This window comes from Lepisma saccharinum, chromosome 14, assembly GCF_977018435.1.
Source record: "Lepisma saccharinum chromosome 14, izLepSacc3.1, whole genome shotgun sequence".
Classification (NCBI taxonomy): Eukaryota; Metazoa; Arthropoda; class Insecta; order Zygentoma; family Lepismatidae; genus Lepisma; species Lepisma saccharinum.
In genome coordinates, this window is record NC_139242.1 from 66,475,525 (window position 1) to 66,494,477 (window position 18,953).

At 39.8% G+C, this 18,953-nt stretch overlaps 1 protein-coding gene across 1 annotated transcript in view; it reads right to left on the reverse strand.

Annotated features, from left to right (window-relative positions):
- Positions 1 to 18,953, reverse strand: part of LOC145998980 (uncharacterized) — a 549,372-nt gene that overhangs the window by 14,495 nt on the left and 515,924 nt on the right. Inside the window, exon 3 of the mRNA XM_083135828.1 lies at positions 17,091 to 17,227. Coding sequence (XP_082991954.1) covers positions 17,091 to 17,227 — 137 coding nt within the window. The remainder of the gene's footprint in view (positions 1 to 17,090; positions 17,228 to 18,953) is intronic.

The window sequence follows — 18,953 nt, forward strand, 5'->3', positions numbered from 1 at the left end:
AAGCAGTTTTCCCCAGTGAAGGTCCAGAGCTGCAGTCCTCAAGATCATCCTAAATCCTGATCTCATCTTGACCATACCCTGCATAATTTTGCACCTCCTAAGCCTACTAGCTGCTTCTAATTATAGAAGTATTCAGTTGATGACAGTTTATTTTGTTTCAAGTTCTCTAGTAATTCTCTTTTTTTGCTTTCTAATGACAAAGTTAAGACAGCTTTTTATGGGATGATGATATGTGAACATTTCTAGTATACATAATCTTCATGAGTAAAATATACAAGTAATGAATACGAGAATATACTTATTTATTGAAAAATTCACATATCCCCAAGTGTATGTACTTAGTGAATTTGATTGGGTGGGCAATCGGGTGGGCACAGGATTTTTTGGGTGGGCGCTTGCCCACCCCTGTCGCCGTCCCTGTATAAAGGGGACAAATTTCCTTAGCCGTTAGCTTATGGATGATTCGAAGACTTATTGAACGAGTTAAAAATCATTGTAGAGGTCATTCAAAAGTGTTACGAAACCTTGAACTACAGTGAGTTGAGATTGAACTCTTACAGTCATTCAAAGACGTGAGGTGTAATCTGTCTTTCAAATGTCTTCTCCTACCTGGATTCCTTCCATGACAATCTTGATGCTGTAATTGTCAAAGATGAACACGATGATGAGTGTTTCTTTCAATACATCTCGGCCATTTAAAACCGATTCCAGGAAGATGGAGTGCAAAAATCCTTGTTGATTAGTGATGGCCATTCAACAGCAATATTCCAGATGTCAAATACAGAAGATAAGTAATCATTAACCGTCATATTTTGAATGCGATGAACAGTGTCATCATATACCATTTTTCCACATGTCTTCACAGAGTAACAAAGAACACGCGTGAGAGGGATTTTTTTTTTTTTTTTTAGTTTAGTGTGAAAAGTTCTGTTAGGATCACGTATTTTACCTCCTGTGACAAAAAAGAAAGGTTTCATTTTGACACGCACCCAACCGGCCTGTGTAAAGTTCTGGTAATTCAGTTTCTCTACTCAATCGGACTTCTCAGTTTCTGGATATTTTAATCTTCCACCTTCAGGAAAATCAACTCATTATTATACAAGAAAAAAATATCTTCCAACTCCAATAATTGAAATATTAAATACATAATTATCAATAAAATTACATTTCACAACATCGTCAATGTCCACAACTACTAACAATTTTCTTATTCCCTTTCGTTCTATTCCCCAAGTCTTACACACAGGTTGGTCGTCAACCACCAGTTAAACATAAATGCGTCATACTTCTGAAATCACCGATCACTCACAATGGTTTATGTGACGTAACGACTAGACGCTACCCTGAAGACGGAGGCAGATTCAGCCTCCGAATTGTAGGTAAATCTCTTTTTAAAAAATAACAGTGGTTAAAAGTCCAAAAAACTAGAATGAATAAATCACCACTGATTAGCTACAAAGAAGAATTTTATTCACCATTGTAATAAGCGAGGAAAGAGAATTCAATGAAAATCATTACCACGGAAAACACAAATACAAGATCTAATGTTGGCCTCCCCGATAGCGGTTGTAACGTCGTTACCTTGTGATCAAGGGGTCCCGGGTCGGTACCCGGTGGAGGTACATAGTGGTTCAGACCCCACTTTAATCTGTAGGTCCAGTCCCGATTAAGCTATCTCTGCATAAAGTGTACTTAAAGAAAAATCAAACAAACGAGTTCTAATACCAATACAGTAATACTTATAACATTTACATAAAAATACATAAACTTTCTCTAGTAATGCGACCTGTTTTACAAGCTGCTGCCAGAATTTCACACGTAAAGTTAAATAATATTATTAATAACTATGTTTGACAAGACAGTAGTATTGTCTTTGATTTTTTATTAGATATATACCAATTTTTCTTGTATGTACGCATTGCTCGCATTGTAGAATTATTCATCTTGTAGTGTATGGTCATTACAAGCATAAAAACAGTTTTTCGTTGTGATGCTTCAGGAGAACACACGCTCCCTTCATCAGGCATTTATTTTTAGTTTGATTAAAGATACAGTTATAACAATGTCTGATAATGACTTGAATATCTGGGAAGCTTCGTTCATTGCAGACGAATACTGCGTAACGAACTCTGTGATTCGTGGGATCTTACCAAAAAAGTTAACCTTTGAGGTGGGTGTTGTAGCTACCACCCCCACAATAAATCAATGGGTAATGTAACTTATTCATCATTCATCCTCAATTATGAGAACACTCGTCAATGACATGACAAATCAAATGCTTGACAGTGTGAAAGGCACAACTAAAACTAAACAGCTTAACAACTAGAAAAGACAATGGTCACTCATTGGGTTTTATGAACCTTCGAACCTGAATCATGGCTGGGTTAGGATAATTACCTGTCTATCTGAAGAGTGATTGTAATTTCGAAGAATAAAATAAACTAAGTCCTCTCTAGGCTTCGTTGCTCGTTGACCAGGACTCGCCTCACTTCCCCTCAAGTCCTTTCTCTAAGTTCCTCTCTCTCCTCAATCCAAAACCAAAGTCAGTCCCTTCTCAGTCTGTCTCACCTCTATATCACCCAGGCCATGGAGACCTTCCTCCATGCCGAATCGTGATTATTACTACCTCCATTGCAAACAGCTGACTCCATAAACCTGATGGAACTTCCTATATCCTGAATACATCAGGAAGTTTGCATAGCACAAAAAACTGTGCATTATTCACACCTGAATGCCTTGGTCAACATGAAGCATCCAGAGAGAGTTTAAATAAAATATAATCTTATAGATTAATACGACTGGAATAATTTAAATAATGAAAATGGTAACATAGATCCAGTATGGAGTTTTCTTTTTCACAAGTGCAGTAAGCCACCATCTTTAAAATTTAATGTAACGGAAAACATCAAGAAACTCTGTGAAAGCAATGATGATTTTGAATTGCCTGATGATATTTGGGATTCATAATTTTTAAATAAAAAATAATGTGATCAACATTTTTATCTGAAATAATAATGAAACAGACTGCTTGTATTTCACAGTTAGGTTGCTATATTACAACAATGTAACATTGACAACATCCATTGTATAACCGATTCTTTTGTGTTTAAAAAAATTAACCATTGTTATAACTGAAACGTCACAACTGTCATGTCTGAACTGAAATTGTAATATAGTTCGAGCTCATATCTTCATTCATCCCCCTCTTGCGACTACCCTGAAAAGTAGAAAAATGACCTAAAATAAGGAAATATAAATGCATGTGCAAGTATATATCTTTGAGTATTGCCGTTGAATATTTTGTGGTAAATATAATTTGTGGATAGAGTGTTTGCTAGTCCATAACTCGTTAGACCCTAGCTCAGCGATGTGCCCAATAAGCACCTTCCATTTGGCATTTCTTCCTAGCTGATGCAATATGTAAACGCGTAACTGACTCCATAAATTTCCTGAAGGCATTACATAAAGCTACTTAAAATCTGCTTTTCAGCATACTAAGCCCGTTAAGTAATGTGTAATTTATTCAAGGGATGGCTCTGGGTCTCGCCTTCACACACACACTGAAGTGGAACTTCAGCATTATTTCCGTTCTGCATAATTCAGAATGCAGCATGAATATTCGCGACACATTTATCGCCCGGGTGCAGTCCACCGTGTGACCTTCTGACCCAATGCCTGTCGGGAACACGAGCAACTTTGCTTCTGTGGTTCTGGAGCGGCGACCTTAGGGTGTGACCTCTTTTGCATGGAAGTCCGTCCGCACGCCTCGCTGGGTGTGGTGACCGCCATTGGCCATATTCCAGTTTCTCCATATTAACCCCTTCCTCTCCCGACATCGTCTCCGGGGGATGGGACCAGCTACTCCTCTACTGGTGGAAGATTTGCCGCTCTTATTATCGGCAGACGCCAAGTCAGGGTCGGGTTTCAGTTGATTACTCTTTGGGAGGTTCCCTCAATGATATCAGGCCATAAAACGCATACAGTATGTCCGAAAAGACTGCGGACCCATTTAACCCGTGGCGGCCATACATTAACGTAAAAACACGTCGAGGTCATTAAATTTTGCACCCAACGTAGAAATCCGACAGTATTTGGGGACCTGCGAATGGTATGCACCGTAATTTGCGTACGTACCCCCGTAATTTTCGTACGGCTCAAAAGTTTACGAGGCCTTAACTTTTCTGCGTATACGTGTGCGTAAAGGCAGGCTGGAACTGGAAGAGACCAGCGGTGAGAATTACCCTGCCCTCCGCTCGTCCAAGACCCAACGCTGAAAGGTCGGTCCCTTTGTAGAAAATAGGTAGTACGGGACTGCTTGTGCTTCGAAGAACTGGGCTCCGACGGAAGGGTGTATGGATGAAAATATACGTCGCAGTGTATGTCTCGGCAGTCTCGCATAACGTACTTGCGTCAATAAGCAGCGGATTTACGTCGCATATTTGCACGTTGGTAGAATGTATTTGGGCCGCTTATGGTTTGGCTCAAATACAAGGTTCGCCCATAAAGAAACCGAACTGTCAAAAAAAAAAAGAACCAAACCAAATAAAAAGGTACCGTATTCTGCCAACACTGAAAAAAGCTATATCTAAACTTCCCGTCAGTGCATGTTTCAACCTGTTACAGGCAGTCGGTATCGGGGCAAGCGTGCGTCAGATGCAGATCGTGTGCAGACGGCGTACAAAACACGCGCACCAAGATTGAACAACGTTACAGCATAAAGTTTTGTTACAAATTGGGTAAATCGTTTACCGAAACGTTACAGATGATACGGGCAGTGTATGGTGATGCAGCATTATCAAGAACCCAGGTGTGTGACTGGTACAATCGTTTCAAAGGTGGGCGTGAAAGTGTCGAGGATGAACCAAGATCAGGACGCCCTTCAACGTCAAGGAAATATGACAATGTGGAGAAAGTTTCCAAGAACTGATCCACCATGAATTTGTCCCTGAAAACCAAATAATCAATCAGTGGTATTACAAGGAAGTGCTTGGTCGACTCAGAAACAGGATGAAGCGGGTTAGGAAGGACCTCTGTGATTCTGATTTCTCTCACACGATAATGCTCGGCCTCATACCGCATTGTCTGTACAACAATACCTTGCTAAGCATTCAGTGACAGTGATCAATCTATCATCCTCCATATTCTCCGGACTTATCGCCTGCTGATTTTTCCCTTTTTCCCAAGCTTAGGATGGCTATGAAAGGGCGAAGATTTGACGACGTCGCGGACTTTAAATTAAATGTTACGCGTATTTTACAAACACTTACTGTCAGTGACTATCAGCAGTGTTTCCAAGACCTGTACAAACGCTGGTCAAAGTGTATTGCCTTCTCTGGTGTGATGTTATGCTTATATCAGTGCCGCTGTTACAGTCCTCGGTGTGAGACACACAATCACAGATTGTCAACAATGCCTTTTACGCGTGCTTTGTTATAAGCAAAATTTGAGGAAAATCACATGACAGATAGAGAAATTTAGAAGTCTTATTTCCCGATGATCTGGCGCCAAGTAAAAGCGCAGTGTATGATTGTTTCAAATTTTGTTTCAATATCCTATTTGTGTATTTTAACGTGTGGGATGTGATTTGGCGTCTTCTCAGTGTGTTATTGACTTCAGAGATTTCAGTATCACTCACATTTAGTTTACAAATTATTTTTTGTGTATTTCAAGATATAGTTAACACATGTTGACAAGTTCAATAAATTGCAAGCATAAAATTCTCAAACTTTGAGTGCGGGGAATTTTTGAACGCTCTGTGCCTTATTGTACATGCTACTTAGCACAATAAAATTAATCACTGTCCTACTTAAGGGGGAGACCTCGTACGCAGTACTTCGAATATCAACCACAAGGTGGCATTACTTCTGCGAACGACGCTACATTGTAGTGTAGTTTTGGGCAGTACTCCGTCTTGCCCCCAAGAAACATTAATAGGTTATGTCACAATATCTCGAAACTTGTGCACTAACAATAGGAACATCGACTGTTTGGGTAACTTAAGAAACTATGCCCAAAGATAGTGTACATAAGAGTTCCAAATAATGCTCATATTTCCTGTTGAAACATAAAATATGAAGTCTCAAAATTGTGAAACAGTGCACGAACTGGGCGCTTCGAACTGAAATCATGAAATGATGTTTCTAAAAAAATCCGATAGATATCGCCACGTGGTGGTAGAAAAATACTTGTACCCTTTCCCGCCTTAACGTCCGTTGCCATATGTTGATTTAATTTAAATATTAGTTTAATAAAAATAATATGCTTTTGTCAATTTTTGACATGTTGCAAAATACAATAACAATAGAAATAAATCACCATTGTCCAAAATTCCGAGAATATATTTGAGTGAGGAAATGGTTATTTCAATTTTTTTGTCTTTCGCACAGCCGGTTCGGAGTTTGGAGTCTTCACTTCTGGAATGATGTCCCTTTGCGAGTTTGCTTTGTCCTCGTCCTCAACGACATACAGCATGAAAGCAGTGTCTTTTTTCCCCGCTGAAACATGAATTCCGCTCTAATTTAGCTATATTCATTACAATGGTATTGTCTGTTCCGTCTTAATTATTTCCCACTTTCGTGGTAGTCATCAGTCTTGACATTGATATTTCTTTTGTTATTATTTTGAGTTTTTGTTTAAAGTCCACTTTGTGAACAGATAGGCTGTTCGGGACAGGACCTACAGTTTAAAGTAGGATCCGAACCACCATGTGCTTCAACCGGGTATCGAACCCAGGACCCCTTGATTACAAGACGACGATGTTACTACTACGATATCGGAGAGGCTTTTGCTACTTTTCTTAACAGTATAATATGCTCATCCATGACGTTTTATAAATTAAAAAAGACGCACCAGTAGCATCAACATTCATCCTTGTCGCCATAAAAACAAAGATCAAAAAGAGCGCCATTGTTATCAAAGATACACATTTTCGAAGCTGTTGGCACATCCACCTAACCATAAATTGTGGTAAACAAGTTCTGCAAACTTACATGTCCTGCGTTGTTGTCAAGAAAAACCTCAAATCCTCACTAATTTTATCTCGTGAGTCCCAAGGGAATCCCTGATATTTGAAGGGAAAAAATCGAACAGGTGCGTACGGGGTTGCATAAATACAAGAACAAGAAGTGTACTGTTTACCGGGAAGTCAAATATTGACTCGTCCTAGACTTCCCACACGTTGCGGAGCGCATAATCCCAATGTACCGCATATTCCCCATGTCTGGATGGGCTCGCAAGGGCTTCCCTTGGATGGAACGGCGAAACACGTTACGTTATCACTTGTATTATTTTCTGCTGTCCTGCGCGTTGTTTGCCGTATCGGAGAATTCCTGTATCAACAAGCCACATGTTTGTCTCGCTTTTCTCGAACCCCCCGTCCCGGTGTCTCTATCGGCATCAGGTGCTTGTTATAATTTCATTCTCGCTCACAGATGATCCATAACTCTGGAAATCGATGGACCACAAATCATCACAACGCAAACACGAAATAATTTGTGTGGGGAGAGGGGTGACTTTCTAACTCGGCATCAAAGATCCAGGGTTCGAATCTGTGCCCGGACATGAGTGTGCTTTGAGAGTGTCCCTTTGTCTGTTTCATCATCATTGTCGCTACTACCCAAAAGTGAAAGAAAATTGACGTAAAATAACAAACATAATGCAAATACATAAGTAATGTCATATTTTAGTAGTAAAAACGAACGTCCATATAAGTACAAGCATTATGCTTTACGATTATAAACCATCATGTATCATTAATTATTATAGCACTCGTAGTGTCATGCCTCAACGTATCTCGATACGCCTGCCATGGAGGAACGCAGACGCAGGGTGCAAGATCTGGGAAGTATGACGGGTGCTGAAATAGTTCGATTCCCTCATGTTTGAACGAATTGCATGGATCGTTGCGGTGCAGAAGCAGCAATTTCTCTCTATTCACCAAACCGGGCACTTTTGACCAAACCGTACCACATTCACTCCAGCTGCTGAGAGGAGAGCTCGGTGGTAAGGATCCGACCATCTGCAACGCTTCAGAGTGTAAAGGATTCTCTTTGTTCCATCAATCAAACAACATGGATGTCGGTCGAGCTTCTTTTACGACAAGACTATATATATAGTTCTTGAAATTACATATCAGTATCTTTTAAATTTGAGTTATTTGTTCTCTATAGTACAGTCTTATTGTCCTGTTGGTACTTAAGCATTTCGATGAATATAAAGAATTTTAGGCTGTTTATATATATTTTCCATTTTTGTTTTTTAATTGAAGAATAAAATATTACATAATAATCTACGAAGTATTGAGAAGTAAATCGGAGTCAGCAAATTTCAATTTTAGTCACTTGTTTTCTAATTTCAAGGCAAATTACTCAATTGGATTTTAAATTTTCTACCTTCCCATATTTCTTATGTTCGAAGTTACGAAATGTCATCATTATAGCATTCCTTTATCCCATAAATAACACATTACAGCGATTATACTTTATATGAACGTTAAGTCAAGATTTTTCTTAGAAAAATGTAACTAATTTTCTGTAACACCCTATATACAAATTCTTTTTTGAACCGAGCGAACATACTATCGACATTTTCAGTTTCCTTGAACAAAATGCAGGGTGCCTGAATCAGACCTCGACCAACGCCCCAAAATTAGTTATTTATGAGGGCATATTAGAGTCACATTTATCAGTATAAATTTTTTGGTTCCATTTTCACCCTGCAGAGGTCCCCACGATCGTTCTCTTTCTTTTAGGCCGTAACAAATGTAGCGAAATGACACGTGACGATAGATCCCTTAAAGCGGTCCATCCTTTTCCTCTCCACTCGAGGAAGGCCCACCGTGAGACAAGATACTGTCCCTTTTATCATCATTACGGAGCAAAAATGACGTCACTTCCCCTATCGTCATCCTCCATGAATTATGTCAGCCAATTTATTTCGGCTCCGAGATGGCAGCGAAAGGGGTTTTTTGTTTCTCCCCCGAGGTCACTCAGGAGAGGCCGCCCCGGAAGACCTGCAAAACAATCTGCAGCTGTCCGAGATAAGAAGCGGCGAAATGTCCTTTCTCCAGAGAATGATGGAGAGTCGATTCCCGTATTTGTTAAAGGATTTCTGCTGCAGTTGGAGATGTGAGGCTCAGTGCGGAATTCGCAGTTTGTCTGCCAACGTACGGTGACGTTGAATAAGAAGTGCTCTGCGGCTACAGCGAAATGTGGTCTGGTGCGCCTGCGCAGAAATGAAAGGAGGAGCATTGCAGTGACGTCAGGTGTGGCGTGCGCAGTTACATTGCGCTGTAGTCTATTGCGCTGCGCGGAAATGAAATAGCAGCATTGCCTGTGACGTCAGGTATGGAGTGCGCAGTTACATTGCGCGGTGGTCTACTGCGCTGCGCAGAAGAACAGAAAGCGTGAGGCGAGGCATCAGATACTACGCATGCATCGAATAAAAGAGTAAAGTTCTTTGAACATTCTTTGAAGAAACCAATTTCGGGATGAAACCAAGAATTACTGTAACGAGGAGATTACAATAGAAAGTAGAGAAATACACACATGTTTTGTCTTGCGTTTAAAAGTTCATCTTAGCGCCGTGTAAGTGTCGTATTCAGGTAAATTCAGAAGTTTCCATAATTAGGCAGTCGTTTTTCACCGATTAAAAAAGTTGTGACTTTAGTTATTTAGCATCGCTTTTCTGCCAGTTTTGGCCACTCATTCTAGTGGTGAAGTGTCAAAATTGATAAAGGGACAATCACAAAAAATACCAATGCCCCAGCCTGGATTCGAACCCGGGACACTCGGCGTCGTAGTGCTAACCACTCCGCCACTAAGGTTGGTTCGCATTGGAATTGTGACGCTATAGAACTTGATGTGTTACATTAAATGACATACCTGAGTTTCTTTCAACAACTGTTGCACAAAATATCCTCAATATTTAAAGCTTACGTAATAGGATGAAGATTTCTTCTCAGGCTTGACAGTGTTGATTTCCCTACATCACTGGGATACGTCACAGGTTGCTGATGTAATGAAATGCTGATGCGTTCACGGATTGTTCAGCGAATCCACATGGATCGATGACATCCTGCGTTACCAGATCCATATTTCACATGATTATTCCACATAATGGTTCCAGGTATTCGGAGACAACACGAGAGCGGCGAACCAAGTGCGTTCAAATCTCCGGCACAATATGATATAATAGTGCGTGTCGTTCATCAAATTCCTCAAAATACATAAAATATCCTAACGGCAACCGAATTCTATGAATAAGCGTTGTGTAGACATTGCAGATAGCTAACTCATTCAGTTTTACCCTTTTTAGTGCTAATCTCTAAATTTCTTTATACATTTTAATAGCGTAACGAAAAGTTTTGTTACTTGATGAGAACTAAATGCACTCCTAGCAGAGTGCAGAATGAGTGTCAATTAATTACACTTTTCTTTTGATGAATCAGTTACATATTTCGTAAACAAAAATGCCATGTCATTCCCGAATGAATACAATTGCTTCTGTTTTCATGAACGTCCAGAATTAGACTGAATTCCTGATATTGAATTTCATTTAGTTCAGTGGAAGTTAGTCCGTAGAAAGCCTCATTGATCCAAGTAGAGACTTAGGCCTCCCCGATGACGCAGTGGTTGCGTCGTCGCCTTCTAATCAAGGGGTCTCAAGTTCGATACCCGGTGGAGGCACATAGTGGTTCGGATTCCACTTCAAACTGTAGGTCCAGTCTCGATTAGCGTTACTGTGGATAAAGTGGACTTAAGGCACCAACTCAACCAATCGATCAAAACCAAGTAGAGACTTTTCAATGTCGAACAAAATCACCAGTTTTCGTTTAGCACGACCCTCTGGAAGCAGTGGAAAAGTGAACAGTATTCTTCCCGAGTATACACCGCCTCACTAGTCGCACACTCGAATGAGATTCTTCCTCAACTGACGTCATGCTAAATGATAGGTTAGGTTTTTTGAGTATAGTTCTCTTAGCATAAATAATACAGGGTGACAATTAAAGAACTATGAGTCATTCCATGCGAAATCAACACAGCCTTTGACCTGACCATCTCCGATTTTCATGAAATTTGGGGAATTGAAACTATGCATGGAACTTAGTAAGTATAAAAATTTTTAGTTTCGTGCGTCTTGTAATTGTTAAATTATTCAAGGTCAAAGTTTGCAGAAATTGCCCTTTTTGAGCCCGCTTAGCTATACTAAATCTGCTGTAACTCCGCCACTATTTTGCCTAGGAAGCTCAAATAAAGCTTATTGTACAGGGAATTGAATAAGCTTTCCAGTAATATATTACAAGCCTACCTTTGGATAAAAATATAATTTTGTCACGTGACCTTGACTTTTGACCTTGAATATCTCAAAACATGTCATCACCAAAAATCGTGAAAAAAATATATTTCGTCCCTCATACCATACTCTAAAACATACCAAAAAATCATTCTGGGACTGCAATGCGATCAGAAGATACAAAATAATATGTGTAACTATGTGACTGATAAAAGCCTCATTACATGAACTATGAAGAGTCAAATGTCCCTTAACACTCCCTACAAAATGTGAAGGAGTTATCCTGGGTATAATTGGTCATGAAAGAAATAGGTTAGGCACAGGGAGATTTCGAGCCGTGTGTGTCAAGCGCAGATCCGGCATATTGTTGACCGCCATATTGAATTCAACGCAAAAAATTCAAAGGAAAGGGGGTGATGTGATATATCAAATGAGGCTAGAATTTCACGAGAAATGAAGTGACGAAGGATTTTCCAACGTATCTTATGCCAGCAAAAAGTTATACACATATCTTTCACTTACGATATATGCTCATTATAATGTTGTCAATGTTCCTGTGAGCACACTCGTTGACGTCTCTCACACTCGCATAGAACATTTGGTAATGTAGCATGTGCAACAACATCGCAAGCAGCAACTATGCCTTCTCTCAGATGGTCAATATCAGGGACTTTTAGTGCATGCACCATTCTCTTCAAATGTTTCTGAAGGTAAAAGTCCTCCTAAGATGTTAGATCTGGGGAATGTGCAGGCCTTTTAATAGATCCCCGTGTGCCCATCAATCTACCTAGAAAATTACCATGAAGAAATTGCGAAAATGTCTACATAGTGTGGTCACACTCTGTCCTGTTTCAAAACTCTCGAAAAGTGCCATATCCCGTAAGCAAGGGTGAAAAAACCTGTTCACTTAACAAATCCAAGAAGCCCTCACCACTTAAGGTTCCGTTGTTGAATATGGACCAACCATTTCCGTTCGCCATACATTATACCACATAATTAGCTTACCAGCAACAACCATTCGACTGAGCAAACCACAGGTATTGCATATTTTTATTAACTTCACCGTGAACATAAAAATTTGCCTCGTCACTGAAGAATTTTTCATTCCAAAGGAAGTGTCACGTAATTGTTTGAGATACTTTTCCCAATATTCTTCACTATTCAACTATTTGGTGAATGTAGCTGTTTAAAATCATATGCAATGGTGTGTATACTTCTTTCTTTCCCAAGATGTCAGCGTGATCTCGATGAGTTCACTAACACGTTAGGAGCATTCCAATGCTTTGTTTTTAACACCTCGAAAAGGAGAAAATGGTTACAAGCATGCAGTAATAAATTTTTGCTGGTTAAATATACGTTGCAAAATCCTTCGTCACTTCATTTCTCGTGAAATTCTAGCCTCATTTGATATATCACATAACCCCCTTTCATTTGAAATTTTTGCGTTGAATTCAATATGGCGGTCAACAATATGCCGGACCTGCGCTTGACACACAAGGCTAGGGATCTCCCTGTGCCTAACCTATTTCTTTCATGACCAATTATACCCAGGATAACTCCTTCACATTTTGTAGGGAGTGTTAAGGGACATTTGACTCTTCATAGTTCATGTAATGAGGCTTTTATCAGTCACATAGTTACACATATTATTTTGTATCTTCTGATCGCATTGCAGTCCCAGAATGATTTTTTGGTATGTTTTAGAGTATGGTATGAGGGACGAAATATATTTTTTTCACGATTTTTGGTGATGACATGTTTTGAGATATTCAAGGTCAAAAGTCAAGGTCACGTGACAAAATTATATTTTTATCCAAAGGTAGGCTTGTAATATATCACTGGAAAGCTTATTCAATTCCCTGTACAATAAGCTTTATTTGAGCTTCCTAGGCAAAATAGTGGCGGAGTTACAGCAGATTTAGTATAGCTAAGCGGGCTCAAAAAGGGCAATTTCTGCAAACTTTGACCTTGAATAATTTAACAATTACAAGACGCACGAGACTAAAAATTTTCATTGTTACTAAGTTCTAGTCATAGTTTCAACTCCCTAAATTTCATGAAAATCGGAGATGGTCAGGTTAAAAATTGCACATATCTGTGTTGATTTGGCATGGAATGACTCCTATATGAAATAAAACGGAAATTAGTGACAAATCACGTAGTACACAAACTGTATTGCACATGTAAATGGCACTACAGACATTCGGATTTAGGTTATGACATGTTCGATATGTCTGCCATCTCTGGCGATGATGTGGGGCAGACGAACAGCAAAATTCTGCATGACCCGCTGAAGTGTCGAAACATCGATGCTGTCGATGACCTCCTGAATGGCAGTTTTCAGCTCGGCAATGGTTTTGGGGTTATTTCTGCACACCTTGTCCTTAACATAGCCCCACAAAAATGAGTCACATGTGTTCAGATCCGGGGAATATGGCGGCCAAGCGAGTCCCCTTCCAGTGGCCTCTGGGTACCCCAGAGCCAGAATGCGGTCCCCAAAATACTCCTCCAGGACGTCAAACACTCTCATGGTCCGATGGGGTCGAGCTCCGTCTTGCATGAACCACATCTTGTCGAAATCAGGGTCACTTTGGATAATGGGTATGAAATACGCTCCTGCACGCTGTACCGTGACATTTTCACTTGCAAATGGCCGACATCATGGGCGAAAAGCGGCTCACAGAACTGGTTCTAATTAACATTAATTTTGAAATTATTCCAGGTGTTTACTAAATAATGCAAAAGTTTTCAGACGACATTAGGCTTTCTTCTCTGGATGTAAGGCTGTGGCTTTTTGTTAAGGTCTCCTGAAACTTGCACATTGCTTTTGGTGAGTCATAATATGGTTATGATCAAATTGGTTAAAACATTTAAAAGCCATGTTCAATCTCAAAGCCCTTATGCTCTTCAGCGAATAAACTGCCCCCCTAAACTTGGGTCTCCCCACGTTAAAGCCCCAGAAAAATAAAAACTTACTTACAAGAGTCAAAAAGTAAACTTCCCAACTAATTTTCCATTTACCACAGTTTATTTTTACTCAAGTATAACATAGATATGGCTTACATCTTGCGCTGTTTTCCAACATATAATCTGTCCCAGCTAACTGTGGAGCCAGGCCGCGCATATCGGCAGAGGAGGAGGAGGAAAATCGAGTGGCGAAAGCGCAGCGTTGCCAACCCTACGGTCCTGACCGGACATGTACGGACGTACGGTCCAAACCTTAGTTCGTACGCTAAATGCACGGCTTGTCAAAATTTACTGTTGCATTTTTATCCCTAATATTTCCCCAAGAAATTCTTAAACCAATCGTACGGACCTGGAGACAAAAATACGGTCCGTTTGCCATGTGCGTTCGGCATTATCCTTTTCAAAAGTTTGCAACGCTGCATTGGAAATCGGGTAACTCCCGTCGCCCATTACACAATCCCGTTTCTCTCACTTTTGATTGGTGGAGGTGTCTCGCGTCACTACTTGCGCAGAGACTTGTTCTCTTTCGCCTGGTCTACAGTTAGCTGGTACGGATAATAGTCCCTTCGCTGTTGAAATCGGAATCTTAACCATAGACCAATGAGTAAATAAATTTTGCTAAGAATGACAGACTCTATTCCTGTCATTATGAAGGTACTTATGACGTCATTATCGGACTGCAGGGCAGTCCTACTGTTTCACTTGTTTTAAAGTAAAGCAGCCTGCTACAAAGCCTTAAAGTTTCTGGATATAGTACTGGCTACAGAAAAGAGCATAACGTTCTCGCGTTCGGGAATGTTCGGCTCTTTTCGTTTTTAAGATAGCTCCAAAACCTTCGCAAATTTTACGTGGAACTACAATTTCGGGAGCGCCTTATTAAGTTAATGTTTTCTAAGGATATTTTAACTTGACTTTACTTGTACGTGGGAAAATAATCCCTAATGTTGTTAATGATAACACTGCTGAACTAACCCCCTACCCACTAATTAGACTATGGCGGACTTCAGACTCGATTCTACCACCATCTAGTGATGTAATTTCAAAGTTCACGTAATCTGGAATTAATCTCCCTATATTGCAGGTTATAGAGAGGATCTGCAGGTGTTTTTTAGACTTTCAAACCTGAGATTTTGTAACATGTTTGTTCTTCCTAGGAAGGCAGTTAACCCCTATGAAGATGGCCTTGTTTTATTATATAGGGGGTGTAACACAACAAATTCTTATAATAAATTATCCAGTATTGGCACCTGTAGTATGGAAATGGATTTCAATGTGAATTTTCTCCCCAAACTGTCTATGACTTCCAATGTTTGTCTTCTTTAATTAAGAAAAATTCCATTCCAGAAATTAAAAGCCTTGGCCGATTACGGATTCACAAACAGAATTTCCTTTTTAGCTCCTGCAGGGATTTAAAAAAATGAAGCTTCGAGAAAATGATAAAATATTTACATAAGTAAATGCATTTATATAGAAGGTTCAAAATTCTGTAGAAAAATTATTTATTTGCGTCGATGGCCGACAAAATCCCATTTACAATGCTCAGTAATTTGTGTAGGTTTCGCTTCAAAAGGAATTTGCCTACTCTAGCACTCTAAAAGCCAACGGAGGGGAGTTGGAGCCATGTTTGCTGCACCAAGCTCATAATCAAACGCATGTGTCTTGAATGCAACGTTCGAGTTGCACGATAGCCTAGTGATTAAAGCTCTCTTGTTCCAAACAAAGGATCAGGGGATCGATTATTTTCTAATGTGCTTCTCATGTTTACAATATTATTATTATTTGTTTTTATTATTATTATTATTATTAGAGTGATTAAATGAAGAAGACTTAGGTGAGCAGGATATGTGACACGAATGGGAGAGGAAAGAAGAGTTTACAGGATTCTTGTTGGGAAACCTGACGGTAAGAGACCAGTAGGAAGACCAAGACGAAGATTGAAGGACAACGTTGAGATGGACCTAAAGGAAATCGGTAGGGGTAGGGACAGATGGAAGGCCTGTGTAGCTGCAGTCATGAACCTTCGGGTTTAAGAAGGCTAAAGAGTTAGTTAGTTAGTTTCTCATGTTTGCTTTATAGCATCCCTGATGGCGTAGTGGTAATGTAGCCGCCTTGTAATCAACGGGTTCGATACCCGGTGGAGGGATATTAGCCTATCTTTTGAATTTGAATTTAATATTTTGGGTGCATCAGCACTTAAAGCTATTTTGCACCCGTCACGTTATATGGGATCCAGCCCCTTATCTTAGCTAAAATAACAACTGTAATGTCGCATAACGAAAATATTAAAACATTCTGACTTAGATTAAAAGCTGAGGCTGCAAAGAGGCACTCAGCACACATAAGGACAAAAAAGAGGACAACACACAGAATTATACTGGTCATAGGGCCAGTCGCCAGAGCCTCGTTTGTCTGCAAAAAGCCGCTCTAGGTGTACTACGTGGAAGTGAGGTTGACAGAAGGTCACCCCTTACGCCCCGGATTAACACTCCTAAGAAAGCACGCCCTCAATTTCGAATCTTAAAGATAGGTAATGCAAATACACATCAAATATCCAGGTTGCCTATATCTTAAGGATACAAATTCAACCATTGGAGTGAAATGCTAGAGTGCGCGTCAAATCTCCTGCATATGACAATAGCCAATAGCAGCGCACTGCAGCGGTGCCACGTCGAAATCTCACACGGAAAAGAGACAGCGTGGTTGAGCGAAACGCCTTGTCACTGAACTAGGCAACGCCGCACGTCTGTGATTCGCTGGTGCTGTTCAGCCGTTCAAGGCCATATGCAGGAGATTTGACGCGCACTCTAGTAATGTGTGGTGGTGCAACTCACCTGTACTATTTCGCCATGATCGCCCCCTACCGCCGTGAAGTTCAAGTGACAGACAAAAGGCAATCTGTCTTCCCGTGGCCGCCTGATCTTCAAGTCGTACGTCTTCCCGATGTCGCCATAGTATGTTCGGTTACAAGCTGTAAGGAACAACAAATGGTTAGTTAACTAAACTGAAAAGATAGAGAATAATTGTCTAATGCTTTCAGAACATCGACCAAATAATTCACTCATCATTTATTCATAATTCATCTTTGCACTCCATGGAATTGAAAGTGATTTAATAGCAAGTAATATTGTTTATTTCAAGTACGCTCCTCTTGTGTCGGTGGAAGTCGAGAGAAGTTTTTCAATGTACAAGGCTCTCTTGTCCAACAACCGACAATCATTCACTTATGAAAATATGCATATGATTTTCGTTGTGTACTGCAAGTCGGTACTTAAAGTGTAAAAGATGACAAAAAGTATACTTTCTTACTTGTACTACCATACGCAATGAACATGTGATATATACTGTAACGTTAATTTGAAATTAGAATTTCTCTTGGTAGTTTATAAATTTGTTTTACAAATCTTTCAGAATTATTAGGTTATTTTCCTAAGTTTATAGGGAATTTTCTTGGATGTATTAGGTCATAAATCAAATTTTTAAAGGTCATTTTTTGACAATTTTAAGGTCATCAAATATTGAAAATACATTACATTAAAGCAGCTCAAAATCCCAGATACTGGCCATCATTTTCCAGACAGGAACTCGACAATAAGGAATGAGGTGTCAGATATTACCTAAGCTTTCCCGGGTCATTAACGGCGTAAACAGGTGAAACCCAGGAAGAGAATACAGGTGACTGACTCCGCATTGCTTAGTAAAATCTATGACAATAAATATCTGGGACAAGAGAGGTCATGAGGCAGTTTTAGAGCGAACGTTGAGAGGGGCAGAACGAGGATTGAGCGAAGAAATATTGGAGCGAGTTGCAAGTCAAACTCTCGACATTCTGTATACGGTAGTCACGATCATAATAGCTCAACGCCGAACTTCCATATCCAGGCAGATTCAGGTATATTATTCCGTTTTACCATGCCGATTATTTCTTTGAGGGTATAAAATGCAAATGTTGTGTTTTGCCATTTATGTGTACACTTATCACCTCTCGCACGTTGCCATTAAGCTCACCGTGAATAGCGAGTACGCCATTATTGAGGATGAATGATGAATGAGCCACACTACCCAGATTCGATCCCACTTCCCTTGAGGAACGTTACGATATATTGGAAAACCTTTCGGAGATGGATTAAGCATGTGGAAACAAGTTTTTAATACATACTTTATGACAATTAGGATTTTAATTGTACTAAATAATTGTTATTGAACTCAAGTTTCACTATGACCACCGTTCTAGGAGTGCTCACTCTTTGGTCTGTGTTGGAGGATTTATTTCTGTAATCTTTAGGTAGATTGTATTACAACCACAAACGTTACCACTCTGACGTCATCTAGGTAAAGTGCAGTCGCACACACACACGCACACAAACACACTTATTTCGCATACCATGTTTGTTTCAAGTATATAGTTTTTCTTATATTTTCATATTTAAATTCATGAAATTACTTATAATTTAATCGAGATTACAGTAAATTTTAGATGTCAACCAGTGACATGCATTTTACACGTTCAACACGTGTTACGAATTATAGGGTATCCAGAATTGATTTGATTAATTGATTGATTTAGTGTTTTAATTCCACTTTGCATAGTATGGCTAATCGGGACTGGACCTACAGTTTAAAGTGGTATCCGAACCACTATGTGCCTCTACCGGGTATCGAACCCGGGACCCCTTGATTACAAGGCAACGACGCTA